The sequence below is a fragment of the Macrosteles quadrilineatus genome, unplaced genomic scaffold (genome assembly GCF_028750875.1).
Source record: "Macrosteles quadrilineatus isolate MER2022 unplaced genomic scaffold, UCM_ALF_1.0 Scaffold_2__2_contigs__length_208266976, whole genome shotgun sequence".
Lineage (NCBI taxonomy): Eukaryota > Metazoa > Arthropoda > Insecta > Hemiptera > Cicadellidae > Macrosteles > Macrosteles quadrilineatus.
The window spans coordinates 132484669-132507566 of NW_026542595.1; the positions used below are offsets into that span (position 1 = coordinate 132484669).

Consider the following 22898-nt stretch of genomic DNA (forward strand, 5'->3'; position numbering starts at 1 on the left):
CAGCAGATTTTTACTGTCCAGGTACAAAATAAGTCTTTTTAGGAAAATAATTTCAAAAATCTTGGAAAAGACACTCTGTAATAGCAATTGGTCGGTAACCAAGTCCTTTTCATTATTTTTATGTATAGGAACTACTTTTGATGTTTTTATAGCATTTTTACTCAGTAATGTTACACAGTTAATGATTAAGGTGGAAAATAATTTCACAAGTATTTTATAGGAACGTTTTTATGTAACTAAAATAGTAAAAAACCTAAACCTACATATTGTTTTATTGTGCCAACTGCTCTACCACAGTGGTTTCAGGCACATGTTTAGCAACATCAATGTCTGGGGTTTTAGGTGGTAAAATTCCCTCTTTCCTCTCGATTATTTCATATGTTGGATCCACAAACTTTTTTCTTATTCCATAAGCGATCAATTTTCTAAAAGCGTCAAGCATTATGAGAGGTGGTTCCTTTTCTGAAACATAATTTTAAAAATTAACAAATCTTGTATCCGGTAATTAAGAAGTTATTATCATGTGCAGATAAAAATAAGTTTGTACTATAATTTATAGTCAGGTCTTAGAATGGGCAATTAAAAAAATACTTTAATTAATTGAGTTAATTGGGATAGGATAAGGAATAGCCATGCAGTCTATACCCTTAGCAATAAAGGAGTGCCACTGGACGACAGGTAAAATACATGTTCAGGGGTACCTCACATTGCTAAAGGTCTAAGGTGTCTTTCCAGCCAGGGGCATCAAAGTATCCAAGGTTTCAATCTTCTTATAATCAAATCTGATGGTTTAAGAGTAAGAATTCCGCCCGTCTATGGCAGAAGTTTTTGGGAGGGACCCACTTTTAATAATAAATTATTAACAGCTTGAGTTGAAACTGACCGGTTGGGTTATTTTTTGTGAGGTGTGACCCGAATGAGTTATTTTGTTACCGATTTCTCTTTTTTTTCCACCTGGTGTTTGTAGAACAAAAATTGATGAGTTTACTAAGAGTTAATAATAGCAATAGCAAGAGCCACAGTTTTTAGAGCGTGAGTTGAAAATTTAACAGTTTGACAAGCAATTGTACAAGGAATTTAAGTTACTGTAAAAAGTTTACTGGACAATTTTATTTAGTACTATTTTACCGATAATAACAAATATCAGGAAATAATCAAGAACAACAGGTACCTCTCCAATCTCCTAAGAGACACACCTCATGACATTTTCCATCGTAAATTTTATATTTTCCTTTAGTTCTTTCTGAGTTTGTCGTCCATCCTCTTCCTTTATATATCACTCCATTCCCTCCAATTAGGAAGCTGCAAACAGAAGCATTGGATTCTTTCAAGTATTGGTTTATTTTATCCTTTAATTTATACTTTAATTTAATATATCCATTGTTGATTCTCATGCTAAATCAAATAAAAAATCAACAATGGATTATTATGATTTGTATTATGGCATATTTACATCATTAGAACATATAGCTGGGAGCTGGGTGGCAGTATGGCTTAGGTGTCCCTATCTAATAGGAAGGACAAGGAGTAATTAGAAAAAAAATCTTGACGAACCAATTTTGAACTTTGGTGTAATTCCTCTGTCGTCAAACATAATACAAACAAGCACAAATTATTATGTACTTGAGTGCTATACCAACCAACACAAGTGACTCCTCATCCCATTGAACATTTTGAATTTTTCGTTACTAGTACATGTTGGTGACACTGATCGCTAGTGTCGAAAAAAATTTTGTTTCTAATATTTAAGGCTTAATTTCATGAATGGGGTCTTAACTGTTGGATAACTAGAGGACGAGTTATTGTATATGATTTTATCTTTTTAATTGGTTAAAAGAGGGTTTAATTGACTGAAACAACAAGAAACAAAATGTAAACAAAACACAACCTCTACAGTGCACCGTATGGAACGAACAATAAAATTGCCTTCAGCTGATCCATAAGAAGAGAAATGTACTAAGGGAGTACCGGTATATATTTTATCAATGTTTATACAGTACTATTTATAAATATATGTCGACAAATTTCTTTAGGCATCTTACTTGAAAGCTATATCACCGTAGTTTTTTCTGTCCATGTGAACATCTTGTATGAATCTCACCATCTTCATACAGTCCATGTTCTCTTCACAGCCTCGAGTACGAGAGTAATAGTTGAGTATTATCTTGTCAACTGGAGTGAACAAATTTTCTCGGTAATGTGGCTTCCGGGCTCCCCATTCCGATCGTCGCAACATGTTTGGTCTGGACTGAGCATAATGTTAAATTAATTTGTAGCTTAATTGTGACATGGTTTACTTTTGATATACCGGTGGTGACACCATGGTGGCTACGTTACATTAGCATTGATTTAAATGGGACATCTTCACACTGAGCTTTGGTGGTGCGTCTGGCCGCACGACCAGAAATGCGGTTGCTCGTGGTTGCGATTTTCAAAGACACCAGTCTGGTGGCGCCACCACGTCGTACCATGGTTTCTTATTGGACTGTTCACATTGGAGCGACTGGCAGCGCCACCAGTCACTACCAGTGGGCATTACTCAGTATACTAGTTTACAAATCTTTTGAAGTTGTTAAGGTAATAAATATGGGGAAACGATTTTAATGATATAACAAAATTTATACTCTATTTCATTTCATTTTCTTTTCGTCATTGCAATGTATACATTGAGTCAAGGTATTACAGTGTTACATATTAATAAATGGTATATTAACTATGTTTTTATTTAATTTTCCACAATGTTAGTAGCAGTTTCTCTTCTGGAGATATGCTGCCCCACAGTCTCGTAGATTGTCCTGATATTTGATCTTGGATGCAGATACTGCTGTACAATCATCAGACAACATTGCCATAATTATTGGAGGAACTAACGGCTCTCTGAGGAAAGATCTATCTTCCATTTACTCATCCTTAGAAAATAAGCTAGTTGAATTGAGTAGGAGCAAAATAGTGGTCATCTCAACAGTACCTCAAAGGTTTGATCCAACACATGCAACACAGGACGAAATATCCCTACTAAACAACTATATTAGAGAACTGGTTGAGAGATTGGAAAATGTTCACTTACTCGATTTGGATACTCTAGAGTGATCCCATTTTACTAGACATGGATTACACATAAATTTCCACGGTAAAAATAAACTGGCTAGTCTAATCATTAACATACTAGAGAAGCTGTCCTTGATAATCAGAAATAAACCTAAAAAGAAAACTATGATTTTTTATAATAAATCGTTGTATCACACTGACTCCATTCAAATTGTGGACAAAAACATGGAAGAGGTGATGAATGACTGTAAAAATGACAAAAATACAGCTTTTTCTCACTGCATCTCTGCTGACTTTGATGACCCAAGACACATGTCAGCGGGGGTTGCAGTGAAATTCAGAAAACAATTTGGTAGACCATCAAGAGTAGACTGTATTTCTAAGTATTTGGCATACCAGGAAGTTAAGGGAGGAGCTGGAATCTACAGTCTAATAACTAAGCCCCAATATTTCTTGAAACCATCTTTAGATGACTACAACTCTGCTTTTCACGATTTAACAGAAGATTTCAAAAGGAGAGGATTTCAAAAGTTGGTGTGTTCGTGATAAAATTCTCCCTGAAAATTTTATCAACCAACTATTGAAGTTTCAAAAAATAACAAGTGCAAAGATAAAAATAGTAGTGTACGAACAGAAAAGTCACAGAATCCTTAACAATGGACTGAGTCACTTAGAGTTTAAAAACAAATTAAGAGCTCTTACTCTAACTAAATCAAACTCACCTAAATATTACAATGCCAACCCATCTAGCCCAGCAGTAACTTCTCCTCAGAATATTAGAGAAGCCGAGCTTACCTTGAATGATAGCTCTAAAGTCACTGAACACCAATCCTAGAGAAAGCAGCCAAGGACATCATGCAACTCACCCAGTTACCACTTCAAGACTTGTCTAACTTCCCTCCACTGCCAGAGCCACTACTTCACAAGCAACAGCAGTGTGCCCTGTTAAGATCAACTGATGGCAGCTACAGCAACCCACAACAGGCGATGGAGCGCAACACATCAGACGTGTGCACAGCCCAGTCTTCTTCCTCAGCTCCGGGGCTACATCTACCCGGTGAAAGTGTCATGTGTTGTGCAAGTCAATCTGGTGCAAGTGAAATTCCAGAAAGAGTGCTGGGAGTAGTTGATGCATGTATAGATACAGCAGGAAAAGCCTTTGTAAATATTAGTAATAGTTTAGAAGATAAGAAAAGAAATGTAAGCAAGGGGTGCAGTAATCTCAATGATGATGTTTTTTTAGAGAAATGAACATGCTTATTTTTCATTACAACATTCAGGGTTGTGCCAAAAAGTTAGAAGAGTTAAATATTTTTTATCAAAATTCCATAGTCAATATAAAATATTACTATTGTCTGAGCATTGGTTGGGAGATGACAATAAAGAATTCCTGAACATCTCAGGATTGTCATATGTATCAGGTTTTTTTAGAGAGGGAGGTGAAAAAGGTGGCTCTTGTATATTGGTTAGCAAAGCGTTATTAGATAAAGCTAAAATTGTTTTGGATTATAAAAATCTTGCTATGAAATACATTTTTGAATTTAGTGTAATAGAGCTTACCCTGAAATGCTCAACCTATGTCATTGTATCCATTTACAGAGTTCCAGATAAACATAATTTTGAAATTTTTTGCACCCAATTAGAATTATTACTAGATAGATTAGCAAGTAGGAAAAATTATGTAAATAAGCAACATATTATTTTAGGTGGAGACTTGAATGTAAACACATTGGTAAATGACAAGTATTCAAAAATGTTAAGTAATTGATATAGTTGGTGCTTATGGCTTGCAGTTATGTTTCAATGTACCAACTAGAATAGCTAAAAAATCGCAAACTTGTATTGATCATATAATAACAAATTGTTCTGTGGAAAATACCCGAATATTACAACCAGGGCTCTCTGATCATACTGCCCAACTTTTGGAAATAGCCATCTCCGAACAGATTATAAAGAAAAAAACTAGCATTAGAATATTTTCAGAAAATAGTATAAGTAGTTTTTATGAGGATTTAAAAAATGAGCAATGGATAACTTTGTATAGCATAAACTATGAAGAAAATAACTATGATTTTGTAAACACTATATACAAGGAATTTTTACAAACATTTTTGCTCCATTTTAATTCTAACTTTCCAAAGAAGCATGTCTCAGAAAATTTTAAACAAACTAAAAAAAAAGTGGCTTAGTGGTAAAATAATTAGTCTCAGCACAAAAAAGCGTGAATTATTTATGTTGATGAAAAATAATTTAGGAGACAAAAGATTAGAGAATCAATACAAAGATTGTAAACTTAATTTAAGAAAGGAGGTTAGTAAGGCAAAATTGGAATTTTACAATAAAACTATTCAAAATGCTGATAATATTTCTAAAGCTTCTTGGAGTGTTGTAAAACAGGAATTAGGAAAATTAAATTCAAAATCCATTAATATTGAAGTTGACATAGGAAAAAATATTTTATTTCAACACTAGCAGGCAGCAGCTTCATTAAACAAACATTTTTTGAATGTTTCTGAAAGATTAGATCTTAAGCCGAATATAAGTGTTGCTTTGGCTTATTCGAAAAACTATTGTAGTAATTTCAACGGTTCACTTTTCTTGGATCCTGTGATGCCAAATGAGATTTTATCCGCTATAAGAAAACTGAAAAATAAGAGATCATCTGGTTGGGATGATGTTACTATGTTCTTAATTAAACAGGTAGGTGAAGTTTTAGCCCCCCATTTGGCCTCCATATTCAATCAGTACTTAACGTTGGGGATATTCCCGGATCTGCTGAAGTACTTCATCATAAAGCCAATTAAGAAAAACAAAGATAAAAGTTTGGATGATTTTCGACCTATTTCATTGTTATCAGTTTTCTCAAATTTGCTAGAAAGAATAATTTTAAACAGACTTCTACCTTATCTTGAAAAACATCAAATAATTAACAAAGAACAGTTTGGATTCAGGAAAAATCTTTCAACCGTAGATGCAGTTTCTAAATTTATCGATTTCATCATTAAGAATATGGATAGTAAAACCTCTTCTGCAGCAATCTTTTGTGACTTGTCAAAAGCGTTTGACACTATTGACAGAAATATATTGCTAGAAAAAATGGAAAATTATGGAGGACAAGCGATTAACTTAATTAAATCCTATTTTGAAAAACGTTTTCAGAAGGTGCGGATAAATGACCAAAGTGGCTCATATGACTCCGATTGGGAAATTTGCCATACAGGATGTCCACAAGGATCGATATTAGGGCCGATTCTTTTCTTAATTTATGTCGCAGACTTGCCCAAGAATGCTGATTCCACTTTTTTGAATACAATTCAGTACGCTGATGACACTACTGTAGTAGTCCAAAAAGGGAGTCAAGGTGGTCTTGATCTTAATATTGAAGACTGCATTTTTAACTTAAGCACCTGGTTTAAAGAAAATGGATTAAAATTAAATGAAAACAAAACTGAAATAATCAAATTCAAAACTCGCAAACCTTCAGAAAGTTCAAGTAAAACCGAAAAAATTTTTTATAAATGTTTAGGAATAACCATAGATGCAAAATTAGAATTTTCTATACATATTGATACTTTAAGTAAAAAATTAAATTCTTCTTGTTTTGCTCTTAAAGTACTATCAAACTCAGTTAATAAAAACATTTTAAAAACTGTTTACTTTGCAACTATTCAATCTAGATTAACTTATGGGTTGGTAGTTTGGGGTAGGTAGTACTTTGTGTGAAAATTTTAATAGAATATTCCGCATTCAGAAAAGGGCCATTAGAATTTTGCATCATATTCCGGTTGATGAGCACTGTCAACAAATATTTAAAGAATCAAAATTATTAACTTTACCTTGTCTTTATATTTATGAATTATGTAAATACTTCATGAAAAATAGAATCCTTTTTGAAAATCACACGAATGCGTATAACACAAGACGTAATTTTATAATGTATCCCTCGCACTCAACAGCAAAATTTGAAAAATCTCCTGATTATATGACTCTGTAAGGTAATTAATAAATTCTTATTATTAGAAAAAGACACAGACTTTAACAATTGTTTTTTGAAGAAGGTCAGGCAATACTTGTATGACAATGCATTTTATACTTTGAATGACTTTTTTAACAGTAGTGCTAAGTTAGTCTAAGCTTTGAGATGACATTGTAGTTACTCATCATTAATTTATGACTATTCTCTATGTACATATTTGTATATTTATGGAGAAATAAAACTCTTTCTTTCTTTCTTTCAGACGTCCCAGAAGCTCATCAAAACTTAAAACACTCATTATTGAGTAAGTGTGAAACGTGTCAGGGTTATTTCTATAAGGTCTTGGTAGTGAATGAAAAAAGTCCCTCTGGTACTTATACCTCATAAAAACGGATGAACCAAAAAACTATGTTTTTTTCTTATGTTTTTGCAATTTAAAAAAAAATACGCTAAGCACCTGCCTCTTCGACGTCCAACTGTGAGCTTTGTGGATGCAGCTGCACTGGTGGCTGAGCTGGTGGTCCATGCACATTTTGACTGGCCACCAGTGTCACCACCGGTGTCGCCACCATGGTGGCCCAGTGTGAATAGGCCCTAAGTGTAGTTTGGTAATAGTATATTTTATATTACGTAAAATTTTGGGGGTTTCCTTGGAGAAGTGATACCAAAGATTTTTAAATTGAGTATACTGGTAGTTGATACACATTTTAAATATTAGAAAATATTGAGGATATGGTTATCAGAAATTTGTAAACTTTGTTGTAAATATTATCTGTTAAATTGTTAAAAGTCCTCCAATTAGTAAAATTGTCTCAAATTTTGAAGTTTTGAAAATTCTAATCTATATGACCATGTGTATAGGCTACCTGATTTTAACAATCAATAACCGTAACTCCAGAATAAGGAAGCATAAGTGAAATTTGTCATAAAATACCGTACATCTTTGTTGAACAACCTCAAACTGAATAGTTTTCAGAAGCCAGGAAGCTAAAAGAGAACATGATGGAGAAACATACAAAATGTAACATGGAACATCATTTAGGTACTCTTAAAAATTGTTAGGTAACGTTTGTTTACTTTTAAATTAAAGCTTACTTGAAAGCAATGTCGGGTAACTTCAGTTTCAATTTGTGATGCAATTGCAACTCTTTAACGACCTTCCTACAATGCTCATCCATCTCGCAAGTTTCTGTTTCCGAGTAAAGATTGAGTATTACAACGTATGTTGGAAGGTCCACCCCCTCTTTCCACTTTGGCCTCCATGCACCCCAATCAAAACGGTGTACTGTTTTTGGTTTTTGAGCATTTTCGTAATCTTTCATCTAAAAGTATAGGTTTTTATATGAATTTTCGCAAAGCAAGGCTATGTATTACTAATGATGAACCTGTTACAACTTTGGTGAGGTTAAGATTAAGACATTCTTTAAAATTCTCCTGATTTCCTTTGTGTGTGGAAATAAAACAAACTATTTATTAGGGTTATACAGGGCGAGGCAATAATGCAAGCACCCCAATTTTATATATAGATAGGTACAAATTTAATACTGTTTACCCAACACATATAGCTAGTACATCAAAATACAGCTTATCTCATTTCATTTTAACTTGGTGTAATTTTCCATTTCTTGAAAACAACGTCATACAAGTGACGTCGTTGTTCTACTTGACATTCTTGTGGCAACTTTAGAAATTTAATGGAATACTCACAACAGCATTTCTTCAGGAACAACTTAAATTTCCAGGAAAATCCTTAACTTCAGGTCAAACAAATCTCTGGGGCGACATTGAAAACTTTAAGCTATTTTATAGGGAGAACCACCAAAGAAAGAATAATCAATGGAAAGCTTCCAACAACGAAGGCTTCCTGACAATCCTCTTTGGACTTAGAGTTACTGTGACTCACACTCTTACCACATTTTCTGGAGAATGAGGAGTGTTGTGGCTTCTTCCAATTATTTTGATGCTTTAAGCTGTTACTCAAAATACTTTTACCCAGTTCCCTACCACTTTCCGATCTGGAACAGCTTGATGTCGACCAACGATGAAATGTGATCCAAACAATCTCAAAGTGTTTGCAAAAGAATCACAATTATTCAAATAGGTTTCCACAGTAAAATCACATTATATAACAACCCCATAGCATAATGTGTGCTAATATGGCATAGTTTAATCGATGTTGTAATAACATATGTTCATTCATGTGTTGAATTACTTATCATTTGACAGCGAATGAAAATTGGGGTACTCTCATAACCTCATAACCATTGTTAGTTTAAAAGAGAGATAACACTTACCTTTTAAAGCATCGCACAACTTAAATTTTTTTTCAAATCATATCGTATATGTAACAATTAAGTAAATAAATTTAGCCTTAATTAGTACTTTTTTACTCTAAATTATGTAAAGGGGCCAAAACTTACCATCTTTAAAATTTATTTGATTGGATGTTTTTGTTTTGTTCCTGAGCTGATGTATGTTTGCTTCTGTTGTTATTGACAACCAAAAACTTTAACACTCTTAACTTTTTCACAGATGAAACATGGTGAGTAACATGTTATGTAATCATTATATCCATTTACAGTGAAGGGCAATCAAAAATTTGGAGCTCTAAGTTACACTTACGATAGTTATAAGATAATTCATTAAACTTATCTGCATGTTAACAGCTGTTTATCAGCTCAACCTTATGTTTTTCATGAATATCAGATTATTTGAGTTCCCTATACACATGAGTGAAATTTGTCTTGAATGTTCTAACTTTAATATAGCCCTAGCCTACAGATCAGCGACTAGGAAATTATAAATATAAGGGGCTCAGCCGCTCCATATTAATTGAAGAACCTAGTTTTGAAAAAAAATCTCCTCGGTGCAACTGACCTAATGTTAGCAGCTGTACCTTTATCTTTCAACTCCTTATGAACCATATCCAGTATGGTATGCTGGAAAACATTTAATTGCTTTACAAAGTTAACATTTAGTTACAGTAGGCCTACTTGTGTAAAGCTTCATACCATAATCTTCAATTGCATACATTGTATACATCTACTGGTTCACAAAACAAAATCTTGTACCCAGACTTTTTGTGGACACTGTATCAGTGGTGGAGTTGGGTGTACCTGTGATTAACAGTATTAACAGGAATGGCGTTCCCCCACTCTGCTTTTTCCAAAGAACCTATATTTTCTGTATTTTTCTGGGACAATGGTCAGTGTTTCAGTACTGAAAAATTTACCACTACACCACTGCACTGTGTCTTAAATTCTAAACACAAAAAAAAACCTTTAAATTGGTTGCAAGTCTTGCAACCATGATTTGATTAGAATAGTAGTTTTGATCAGTAGGAGCAAAAGTGGGTCTTTTTGGTACACAATCGTGTTTTACAAGCACGGCGCTTCCGAGTATTTAGGCAGTTTGAGGGGAAGTTCCCCGCCACATATTTTTGCTTAGTGTATAAATATATATCTATAATTATAAAAGAGAAAGTTTGTATATATATATATATATATACTAGCTGACCCGGCGAACTTCGTATCGCCTAAGTTATAGGTTTCCCCTAAGACAGACCGATGGAAAGAAAGTACCGTTACGTTTAATTTTCAAGATGATCTCGTTCGCATCGCTCAATCACGTCCTGGTTGAAGTTCGTTCGCTACGCTCACTCACCTTTGGGTTGGAGCTCGTTCGCTACGCTCACTCACCTTTAGTTTGGAGCTCGTTCGCTGCGCTCACTTGCCTTCAGGTTAGCTCGTTCGCTACGCTCACTCGCCTCCAGGTTGAAGTTCGTTCGCTACGCTCACTCACCTTTTGGTTGCAAATTAGCTGTTGTCATAAATGTAAAAGAAATAATAGTGCTGCACCCTGTTGGTAATCCTTGTAACTTTAATGCTATTGAACATCATAGAACAGAACCAACTTGTTTAATTGAAACAGCTGTTAAGATTCATTAATTCCATTTCTCATAAGGTTAACATGGGAAACTCCAGAGCCACTGGGGCGGAGCCCTTTTAAGAATTTCGAAACGGGAAATAGTTTACGTCCGATTCGCATACCTACAGAATTTACACACCAAATTTCATAACGATCGGTGAAGTCGTTCCGGAGGAGTTTGCAGACAAACACTGTGACACGAGAATTTTATATATTAGATATATTTGAACGTTATGGACTCCGAAACCGCTCGACAGATTTTAATGAAACTTTCAGGAATTGTTAAGCATTATTCAAGGATGGTTTGTGTGAAGTTTGGTGCAGATCTGTCAAAAGGGCTCCGCCCCAGTGGCTCTGGAGTTTCACATGTTAAACTTATGAGTACTTATATTTAAATGGAATTAAAGAATCTTAACAGCTGGTTCAACTAAAAAATTTGATTCTGTGATGTTCAATGGGATTAAAAAGTTAATAGATTTACCAACAGGGTGCAGCACTATTATTTTTTTGTAATTTATGACAACAGCTAATTTGCAACCAAAAGGTGAGTGAGCATAGCGAACAAACTTCAACCTGGAGGCGAGTTAGCGTAGCGAACGAGCTAAACCTGAAGGCAAGTGAGCGCAGCGAACGAGCTCTAACCTAAAGGTGAGTAAGCGAAGCAAACGAACTTCAACCAGGACGTGATTGAGCGATGCCAACGAGCTCATCTTGAAAATGAACGAGCATTTGACATAAAACCACATTAGGACAGGACGACGTCTGTCGGGCCAGCTAGTATATTTATAAAAGAGGAAGTTTGTATATATATATGTTTGAACGTTATGGACTCCAAAACCGCTGGACAGATTGTAATGAAACTTTCAGGCATTATTAAGCATTATTCAAGGATGGTTTGTGTGAAGTTTGGTGCAGATCCGTCTAAAGGGCTCCGCCCCAGTGGCTCTGGAGTTTCCCATGTTAACCTTATGAGCACTCATATTTAAATGGAATTAAAGAATCTTAACAGCTGTTTCAACTAAACAATTTGATTCTGTGATGATCAATAGCATTAAAAGGTTACAAAATGTACCAACAGGGTGCAGCACTATTGATTGTCTAAATTTTTTGCATCATTAGCTATATTTATATTTATAAAAGAGGAAGTTTGTTTAATAAATAATTTTTGATAGTGTGTGAATAAGGAGTTTTAAATTTTAAGTGCGTATCTTATTGACTTTCTTTTTCCTCAAATGTTTATAAAAACCTATTGTTTTTGTATGGTTTATTTCCCAAAAAATAATGTCTGGGAAAGTATACGGTTAATATCTTAAGTTAATACTTTTAGTGATCAGAGGAGATGAAGTGTTTTTATTTACTTCACTCTCATTTATCATGGGGAGCGAGCTGGCGTAGTGGTTAGAGCGCGGGACTTCAGTCCCTGAGGTCCCGGGTTCGATCCCCGCCAAGTCACCAATGGATTTTACCTAAGTGATAATGCCGCAACCCCTAGGTCTAGCCTGAAGTAATGTGAAAAACAATCCCAGGCTCGTGCCTAGCGTCCTAAGAAAAAAAAAACTCATTTATCATCACCTTACACACATACACACACTAATAACTGTGTGCGAAGAAATTGTTGAAAATGTGAGGAACTGGGACTACTTCTCAATCTTATTCTATACGACAGTGACGGGAATAATTACCTCAATTCCAGGGAATACTTCTATTTAATGTCTAAGCCGTTTGCCTTTGGTAGGTTGTAGCTTCACAACTATTCAAATTTGTTTTCAAGATTTATCGGAAAAGTGTGAATTATATATCAAGTTTGGTGATGAACGAAATCCCATGAAAAGACTCAAATTGACACAATCCCTGTCTAGCGGGCACTCTGACGTTTTAGAGCCACAAAAAGAGCCCGTTTCTCCCAATCGTCAGCTGATTCCGGAATCTCAACAAAATACATTAAGGCGTAAACGGCGTAGCAGGTGCACAGACAAACAAAGGAAAAAGCAGACGAAGAACGCAATCAAAAGGTATAAACAAACTCATTCTAAAATACATTTTCCAAAGATTCAATGGATGGTGAAACATCTATCAACAATGACATATAATCCGAAAATAGACTACGAAGGAGATAGCTCGGTGGCGATAGGTACCACAACGTTCAAATAATGCAGGCCTAAGTACTGCGAAGCCTTAAAATGGAAAGAATAAACACCGGGTATGTACTGCAATGGTGGTAAAGTGTAGCTACTACCTTTGCAGCACCTACCTAAACCTTTATGCAGTCTGGTCATGGGTAACCACCCTGAGCATACACACTTTATCATAGACTAACCAACACAAGTAGACTTCTCATCCCATTGTAAATTTTGAAGCACGTTTTTCGTGTCTAGTTCATGTACGTGACACAAAGGTGCTAGTGTCGATGAAACTTTGTTTCCATTATTTTTGGGTTAATTTCTTGATTTGTGCTTTACTGTTTGGTTATATAACTAGGGGAAGAGTTATTGTTTATGATTAGATCGTATTATTTGGTTAAACGAGGTTTTAAATGTCTGTAATAACGGGAAACAAATTGTAAACAAAACACGACCTCTACATAAACCGTACATGTACTAACAATAAAATTGTCTTCAGCTGTTCCATAAGGATGAGAAATCTACTAAGGGAGTATGTTTTATCTATGACTTTATGGATCCCGTGAGACATTATAATAGCTGCTTTAATATGGAGCAAAAAAGGTTGTAGCTGAATTTTTTACTGAAGGCTGTTGGAACTAACACTAATTTATGAAAAACTAGCTGTTACCCGCGGGCTTCGCCCCGTATAAATTTGTACAAATTTATTAGAGAATTAAAATTTTCATTTGTATGAATGATAATTTAAAAAAATATGCAATTTGTATTAGTCAGTGTCGGTTTCATTAATTCTTATCCATACTCTTACTTACTATTAATACAGATAAATAGAACTTAAAGTGTTTTGAAAAGTGTTTTCTCTTTATTTACTAAGAACTTCTACGTAAACAATATTCTTTGTCCTTTCTTCTGGTTGGAGGATGACCAGGCTGCCTGGAGAACTGACTCGCGAGCACGCGACATATAGCTGTCCATGGGAGAAGCAGTCATTCCTTAAATCCACGCCTGCCATCTTTAAACTCTGCCCCTGTGCCTTATTGATGGTCATCGCGTAACACACCTTTACAGGGAACTGCAGTCGCTTGAATTGAAAGGGGTGGTCTGACGGGATCATCGGTATCCGTGGGATGAAAACAGTATCTCCCTGGCCAACGCCTGTGAATATCGTTGCTTCTATCACATGTTTGTGTAAAACATTCACCTGTAGCCTGGTCCCATTGCAAAGTTTAGGTGGATTCAGATTCCGGAGAAGCATAATGGGGGAACCAATCTTTAGAAAAAGAAGATGAGGGGGTATCCCTGGCGGATTAAGGGAATGTAGAAATTCTAATGGATAGTGAACAGCATCTTCTGCCTCGACAACTGAGTCCACTGACTCGTATGTTGACATTTCTCCAGGTAGTTGCTCTAACAATGAAAGATTTATACCATTTGCAGATTCATTTGTTGGTGTTAGAATTGCTCTCTCCTGTAACCATGCCAGGCTGTGACTCTCTTCATCATTTATACCTGGATATGTCTTACTGATCAGTGATTTTAAATCGTGAACAACAGAACAGAGGCCTTGAGGGATACAAAATTTTCCATCACTATCCTCCGACACCTTCCCATCTCCTATCTGTAAGATTAGGGCTGAAAACTCTTCACTATCTAAATCACCATTCAGGTAAACCCTCATGTTAACCCTCAATGTCAGCATTTTTATTTTAGGCCATAAATAAGATGACTTGAGACATACTTTGACCTCATCAGCGCGGGTTCCACGGGGCACTACAGGCAGAGTTTGCCTAAAATCGCCAGCCAGGAGAACCGTGATACCGCCCATCAGATGGTCACAATTTCTTAAGTCACGGAGTGTTCTGTCCAATGCTTCGATAGCTCCTTTATGGGCCATGGTACACTCATCCCACACTATTAATTGAGTTTCTCTCAGTACTTGTGCTAGGCTGCATTGCTTTGGCCTACCAATTTTGCTGGCCTACCAATTATAGCTTGTGGCGATTTTAATATTGACGTTCACTCTAAGGATAGCCTTACTGTAAACTTTCTTGATGTCCTGCGTTCTTCTAACTGTCGTTGTTTAAATTTTAAGCCTACCCGTGGAGGTGCTTGCATTGATAATGTGGTTACAGACTTACCTGAAGAAGATACAAACACTTCAGTTCTCTCACCACCCTTGTCTGACCACAATGCTCTGTTAACATCGATCTGTCTGGCTAAAAATATCGACCATGTAAAACCTACTCCTAAGCTGATCAGGGACTTCAGTAGACCTAAAATAGAATCTTTCAAGTTGGTTCTGTTAAACGTAAACTGGGATGAAGTGTTATCTAATCATAAGGACGATATCTTTTGCAAGTTTCTCTCTACTTTTCTGGATGCTATGAAGGAATGCTTCCCCTTTAAGACTGTTAAGCCTATCAACAGTAAGAATAAAACTAAAATGAAATGGTACAGTCATGAACTAACCCAACAGCGAAGAGAAGTTGAAAAGCTTTACGATTTTTGGCAGTGGGCAGAAAGGTATAATGTTTTAGTTGTCACTGCTAAACAGAGATATGTCGAAGCAAAAGCAAGTTATCGGAGAGCTCTTAACCAGGCAAAACTCAAGTCTAATGCTGACAATATATCCTATGCGCCCAACCAATGCAAACGTGCATGGGAGTTAATTAATAATTCATCCACGGGGAAAACTACTCCATCGGCTGACTCACTGACTTCGCAGATCTTCAGTGACTTCTTCGTCTCTTCGGTTGATGATGTCCGCAACCAAGTGCCGCCTTCCATTGCTGCTGCTAAAAATATGATGAAGGTGCCCATCAACGTACCAGATTTCACTCTGAAGCCAGTGTCTAGTGAGGAAGTAGCAAATATTGTGATTGGCTTAAGAAATAGTAAAAGCCGTGATATCTTTGATATCAGCAGTGTTCTCATCAAGGAAGTGCTATCTGTGATATTATCCCCACTTACCCTTTGTATCAATATTTGTTTAATGTCTGGTAATTTTCCAGAATCCCTTAAATTATCTAAAGTTGTGCCTATTTTCAAAAAAGGTGATTTTTTATGTCTTGAGAGCTATCGACCGATCTCCGTTGTACCGATCTTCTCAAAAATTTTGGAAAAGGCTGTGATACACCAGGTAACTAAATTTTTTGAATCCAATAATTTGTTTTCTAAATCCCAATTCGGCTTTCGAGGGGGACTGTCAACTGTGGACGCAGTTGGTAGCCTTGTTGTTGCTGCTTTAAAAGGTTTTGAAAAGCATGAAAGCACACTCACCACCATGTGTGACCTTTCAAAGGCTTTCGACTGTGTTCCGCACGACATCCTTCTCACAAAACTTGAACAATACGGCATAAGAGGTGTTGAGCTAAACTTTTTTCGGACCTATTTGGCCAACCGCACACAGAAAGTCTTGTATAACAATAAGCTCTCTGAGGTGTCGGTAGTGAAGAGTGGCGTGCCCCAGGGATCGGTCCTTGGCCCATTTCTATTCTTAGTTGTAATTAATGACTTGCCTGTTAATGTAAATTGTAATTCTATAATTTTTGCTGATGATTCAACTTTTTTCTGCAGTAGACCTAATCACAGTTTAGATAATCTTAATGTTTATATGTCCAACTGTCTCATTGAATGTAACGATTGGTTCAAAAGTAGCGGTTTTCTATTGAATAATAGTAAGACTCAATCTATTTTATTTAGTTTAAGTAACCATGATTTAAACTTTCCTCAACTCTGTGATAATGTTAAATTATTGGGTATATACCTGGATTCTAAATTGGGCTGGAGTGTGCACATTGACCATGTTTGTAGTAGGCTCTCAAGAGTTATTTACTTACTCCGCAAGCTTAAAAAATTAATCCCTAGACACTACCTACGGATGGCCTACTTTGCCTTCTTTAATAGTATTTTAAGCTACGGTATTTTGCTGTGGGGCTGTGGTCATGATGTTAGCAGAATCTTGCTCCTACAAAAGAAGGCTTTAAGAATCATTACTTTTTCTAAGTACAGAGCCCATTGCAAACCCTTGTTTATTCAGGAAAAAATACTCACTGTTTTTAATTTATTTATTTATGTGTGTCTTGTTTATGTAAAAGTTAATATTAATGCTGTAGCCTTGAGATCACATTCACATAGTTATTTTACTAGACATAGGAATAATTTAGAGTTACCTTTAGTCAGGCTAACAAAGTCACAAGAGTCTTTTTCTTATATAGGGTTAAAAATGTTTAATCGTTTGCCAGCTGAGGCACATTGTGTTGATCTTAAGTTATTTAAAAGTAAACTTTTTTGCTGGTTATTAAATCACCCTTTTTATAGTTTAAGTGAATTTTTCATGTCTGACATTGATATTAGTTTTTAGTTTCTGACTGATGTAGGCCTTAAATCTGTGTAACTTACTTTGTTTTTGTTGTTTAAATTATTTAAAGTAGCCTAGTTATTGAATGTTATAGGCCCTAATGCTAACCACTGGACATTTCATATTGACCTCAACTATACAAAATGTTTTTTTGTAATTTGTTGTAATAAATTCTTGATTCTTGATTCTTGATTCTTTGATATGTTACACATTGGTGTTTCTGTGTGGTTCAAATTAAGAGGTATCTTGAAAGCGGAGTGTGCGGTTTTCCCCCATCAAGCAATGTTGCTGCAATGCCTGAGGAAGCAACTGCGATAGCGATTTTCCTTTCACTTCTCACTTTGGCCAGTAATAAATTGATTAAAAATGTTTTACCTGTTCCACCAGGAGCATCCAGGAAAAAGAGGTGCCCTAATTCTGATGTAATACTACTTGTGATTTCCTTGTAAACTTTATGTTGATCTTGATTTAACTTTGCGGCATTTACAGCAACTGCATCAGATAGTTGGGCTACATCATAATTGAGTTCCCTTAGAAGTTCTCGGTTGGTTGTCACACTATGCTCACGTGATGGGGTAGGAAGGCCGTAATGTTTGAGTGAGTTTCCAGAAATCGAATAAACCAACTCTTCAAGCAAAACCAAACACCTGTTGTAAACAATGTCCATAACTTGCTCAACATCATCAAAATCTTTACCCACTGACCTCCTTATATCATCTGCCAAACTCTCTTTATGATTATCCCATAGTTCCATGGGGTTTCCTACTTGACAAAACACCAGCATGGTAGCTAACAGCTCACGGATCTTATAAGGGGAATCTGAAAGGGAAGCTTCCTCTAGTGTGTGATTCCAGTGAGAGTCGTCCTCTAGTAACCCAAGCGCGCTGCAAGCTGCCTTAAAGGTTGGATGAACAACCCCTCTAACAGTCTTGAGACATTCGAATGACGTGGGCCCTCTGACTTTGTGTAGTAAAATACGGAGGTAGTAGCATTCAAAATTGTTGGGGTGTATAGTGTATACCCTTCCTAAGACATGGTCCTTTTTTATTCCAACGTGGCTCTGCACAGGAAGTCCTTGCTTCCTTCTTACAAACTTGTTGGATTTCCATACATAGTATGCTGGAACCTCACAGTAAAGAAGACCTTTAGCGAAGTCATCATGCTGGCACAATTCAAAAAACCCAATAAGAGTGGTTTTAGCTGGGTTATTGACTCTATCAGTGACATTAGTTGCTGTAAAGTACACTCTTTGCCCATTTTCGAGATGTACAGCAAGGTGAAATACTGGAGGAAAGCGTTCATGTATAGGGAAACAAAATATTCTCCAAGCTGCTTCGGAGCTGCTTATGTAACGCCCCGATTCATACCGAGCCACTTCGTCAAGTTGGTCACTTAAAGAGAACACTGCCTGGTCACTTCCTTTATTTACATACTTACAAACATATTTTATTGATTTTACAGAATTACAATATTCTACATTGATATGTGCGTTGAATGTACGGGAAAGTACAGGATTGTAGGGCACTACCCACCTATTGTCCAGAGTCATGTTGCTAATTTTGACTGTATGTCCACCGTCATTTGAGGTCTGCGGTACTTGGAGTAACCATCATCCCCAGTCTGAGTTTCTTTAAGAAGAGGTCGAGGGTATTGTTTGCTACACAATCCCTTCACCATGCACGGTGATTTCTTGTTTAAGTCACCACAAGGGCCATGAATCATTGTGGATTTAACAATGTTGTGAAGTTTTGTATCTGCTTCAGGGTCTGGTATCTCAGCGCAAATGACTTGATCGATTTTTTCAGGCTTGATTTTGGTTTTCAACCATAGAAGGATATGGGCATGGGGTAGTCCCCTCTTTTGCCACTCGATGGTGTACATGAAACATAAGCTCGGCCCAAAAATGCCAACCTTTGTTAGTAAATTGATCATGGATTTTACTTTAAGGTGAAATACACGACTGATTAAATCATGGCGGTCCTGAGGCTTTTGTCCATCAAACAGATTTTCAGTTATTTCATCCCACTTAGGGTTACACGTAAATGTGATGAACAGATCTGGCCTTCCATAGTGCCGCACGTAGGTCATGGCGTCCTGTGTCCGCTTGTGCATGTACCGCGCCCCACCAGTGAATGTTGAAGGCAAGATCACTGCTTGTCCTAGGTCTTCTGGATTTGTATCACCTTTCCCGACTGCATCTTTTAAGTGAACGTAGTTTTCAGCCCGAAGTTTTTTCTGATTATTTCTAATGAAGTTTAATCTCTCGGTTTCAATTTTGGCGTACATGTCAACCATGAACTGATTAAGTAGGCCACGGAAATAATGCAAGTAATTTATTTCTTCACTTAAAACCATTAACCGAAAACAATAATAGCTTGCAGCAGAAACTGTTTTCTGCAAATGAGTCTTTGTAACAGGGTCATACTGAGAAATGGATATGGAATAGCCATCTTCACCATAGCAGAACATTAGAGGATACTGCAATGCATCGTAAGCCCTGTGCGTTTCTGAAATGCGCTGAAGTTTATTGTCCCTGCTCTTAATTAAAATATCTCTCTTACCAAACTCTTGGCCAACAACCACTGCACCAACTTCTCCTGATACCGGTGCATTGTACCTGCCCCTGTGGGCATTAGTAGGTTTTTTATCAGCATGAATGAGGACTTGGAATTCACTACTATCTTCTGACATATTTTCAATAGCGCATTTAAAGTCCATAACATAAGTATTAAAATTATGAAGCATGTTTTGAATCATGTGGACTAATGCTGGTTTGATTCCTGGGACCTTGTCACAGCGTGCAGTTGTTTCCTTATTGTCATCGCCAATAAAATATAGCTGTAAAAACTGATGATCATCGTTGTTTGATGAAGGTAGCAGGCTACCAATTAAATGGTATACTTGTCCTTGTACCTTAAATGTAGGCATAAAGCCGCTTTCATAAATTTGTTTAGCTCCAAAGGAAGTCATTTGGAAAGCACTATTATACTTTCTGGAGTTGCTGAGGAAGTGTTCACTTTCGGGATGACCACCGACAATGAGGCTGTGAAGAGGTTCAGGTCGTTTTTCAAGGCGGTTAATACAAACTTTTCCATTGTCACAACACAATCCGTTGGATTCGTTTTTCCATTTTAGAGCTTTACAATGATTGCATAAAACTTCCATGGGTCCTAACGAAATGATTTTATCCGATTCATAACAAATATTAGGGTCATATTGGAATCCAGAGTTTGCGTTTGCAGACCACGTCTTGTTTTTACGCTGCTGGCGCTTTTCATGATTTTTATCATATTTTGAAACAGCAGCCCGGTTCACTTCAGGTTTATTTTTTGTATACTTCGCGACAGCTAATCGGTGTGCTTCTGGATTTTGCTGAGTATACTTGGCAACAGCCGCACGATTGACTTCCGGGTTTTGCTGAGTATACTTGGCAACAGCCGCACGATTGACTTCTGGGTTTTGCTGAGTATACTTGGCAACAGCCGCAAGATTGACTTCCGGGTTTTGCTGAGTGTATTTCGCCACAGCAGCTCTGTTGACTTCTGGGTGTGTTATTTTATATTTAGCTGCAGCATCACGCAGTTGTTTTGAACGTGGTGCATTGGAAAATTGCCCTTTCCGCTTGGTTCGTTTCTTTTTTGATTTTAATTTGTCTTGTTTAGCTGTATTTTCGGGTTGTTCAATATTTTCCGTGTAACTGTCATAAGACTGAAAATTATTTGTTTTTTGATTTACATGCTCAAGTAGGCCTAGTTCTTTTTCATCATGTAAAATGTCTCTAATGTGACTTATCCTGATGGAAGTTTCAACAGGTTGTGAAGTTGCAATTTGCTTTAACCGTTTAGCTTTAGATTGTTCTATGCTGTATTCAAAGTTCACCCCTTCATTTTCAGTGCATTGTGAAACTGCTTTCCGATACGGTTTGGGTGGAATTTCTGGTGCCTTTTGATGGTTATTTTCAAGGACAATATTGAACTTCGTCGATGAGTCATGATCATTTTCAGTATTATGAGTTGGCTCAAGAACATCAAAGTGTCCACTACTGAGATTACCAGAGAACAGTATATGATACTCAGTTGCTGTTCCCTCAACACCAAAGCTCTGCAGTAAATGACCATCATGGTATACTCTGAATATGCAGTGAAAGAATTCAGATGCGGCAATCAACTCACATGCTGATCCGTAAGTCGATGGTTTCAGCATCTCATGGCGGTAGTGTTCAGGGGATATATAATTATTCCCTTTAATGTCATGTGTTAAAATTTGGAATTTTGCCCAATTGGTAGAGACATAGTTAACTATTTTCTCTCTTACGTAATCGGTGTATAAATTATTTCCATAAACCGAGTAGCATATGGAATGAAAGAGGCAGGAACCATCTGGAGGCATGTGAATAACTTTAAACTGCAAGTCTTTTTTTCCAAATATTGTCAATTTTGTATCCATGTCAAAAAATAAAAATAAATTAAAAGAAACCAATAAAAATAAAACTGTTAACAAATAAGAAAATAATAAAACACTGAAATTGTGTGAAGTTAAATTTTAACCTGTCACACCACTGCACAAAATAAAGATCATAAATATAAACAAAACAAAGATTAATTTCTTATTTGTTTACAATTTTATTTTAACAGATGTTTACATTAAGGACAGTTTCTTCTTCTGTGTTAAAGTAAAGTAAAAGGTCTACAGTTTCTATAGTCAATGATTTAGACAGCTGGGTTCCTACTGTACTGTATAAATATCATTGACTATAGAAACTGTAGACCTTTTACTTTAACATAATGATGTTTAAAAAATAATAGTGCTGCACCCTGTTGGTAATCCTTGCAACTTTAATGCTATTGAACATCACAGAACAGAACCAACTTGTTTAATTGAAACAGCTGTTAAGATTCATTAATTCATTTCTCATAAGGTTAACATGGGAAACTCCAGAGCCACTGGGGCGGAGCCCGAGAGTCCGATCAGAATAAAAACAACTTAGTTTTCCTATTTAATGCCTAAAGAATCAATGTGCCAAATTTCAGCCTCCTAGGTAAATGGGAAGTGAGAGAATTAGTGATGAGTGAGTGAGTGAGTGTGTCAGTGAGGGCTTTGCCTTTTATATATTTAGATGTCAACCAATCTTGACATTTGGCAAACCTCAGCTGTTGAGCTATTTTTTAAAGGTAGGATCAAGTGTAGGGGATGATTTCTTCCCCTAAAACTGCTAAAGTTTTTGGTAAACAGAGTATAGTATATGATTTACAAAAAAACCATTTCAGGGCTAAACAGTTTTTTTTTTTAATGGCTTTCCCAAATGCATAGATTATTTAGTCTTTCCCCAAAATGGGTCACTTTCGCGATTATACTACACAGCACCCAGCTCTAAAACAATAAACTTTTGATTCAGAGTGTGTGCATATTTGTTGACTGAGTATCAAGAACAATATTAATCAATATTTACCTCAATTTGTTTTCTGAG

General features: G+C 36.3%; 3 protein-coding genes across 5 annotated transcripts; all 3 read right to left on the reverse strand.

Annotated features, from left to right (window-relative positions):
* Positions 1-220: 220 nt before the first annotated feature.
* Positions 221-9604, reverse strand: LOC128986067 (peptidoglycan-recognition protein LB-like). 3 transcript variants are annotated; one of them, XM_054406169.1, is made up of 4 exons: positions 9445-9604; positions 2043-2248; positions 1172-1302; positions 221-462 (listed from the first exon to the last, which is right to left on the reverse strand). In XM_054406169.1, the coding sequence occupies exons 1-4, from the start codon at positions 9445-9447 to the stop codon at positions 272-274; spliced, it is 531 nt and encodes a 176-aa protein (XP_054262144.1). In that variant the 5' UTR covers positions 9448-9604; the 3' UTR covers positions 221-271. The 3 variants fall into 3 exon arrangements, with proteins under 3 accessions (XP_054262144.1, XP_054262143.1, XP_054262145.1); XM_054406168.1 differs by lacking the exon at positions 2043-2248 and adding an exon at positions 8120-8346; XM_054406170.1 differs by lacking the exon at positions 9445-9604 and adding an exon at positions 8732-8775.
* Positions 9605-13933: 4329 nt separating this feature from the next.
* LOC128984902 (uncharacterized) lies at positions 13934-14965 on the reverse strand. The gene has a single exon (XM_054404272.1). It carries the CDS (start codon positions 14963-14965, stop codon positions 13934-13936), a length of 1032 nt encoding a protein of 343 aa, XP_054260247.1.
* Positions 14966-18976: 4011 nt separating this feature from the next.
* On the reverse strand, positions 18977-21634 carry LOC128984903 (uncharacterized). Its single transcript, XM_054404273.1, has one exon. The coding sequence runs from the start codon at positions 21632-21634 to the stop codon at positions 18977-18979; it is 2658 nt and encodes an 885-aa protein (XP_054260248.1).
* Between the last annotated feature and the right edge of the window lie 1264 nt (positions 21635-22898).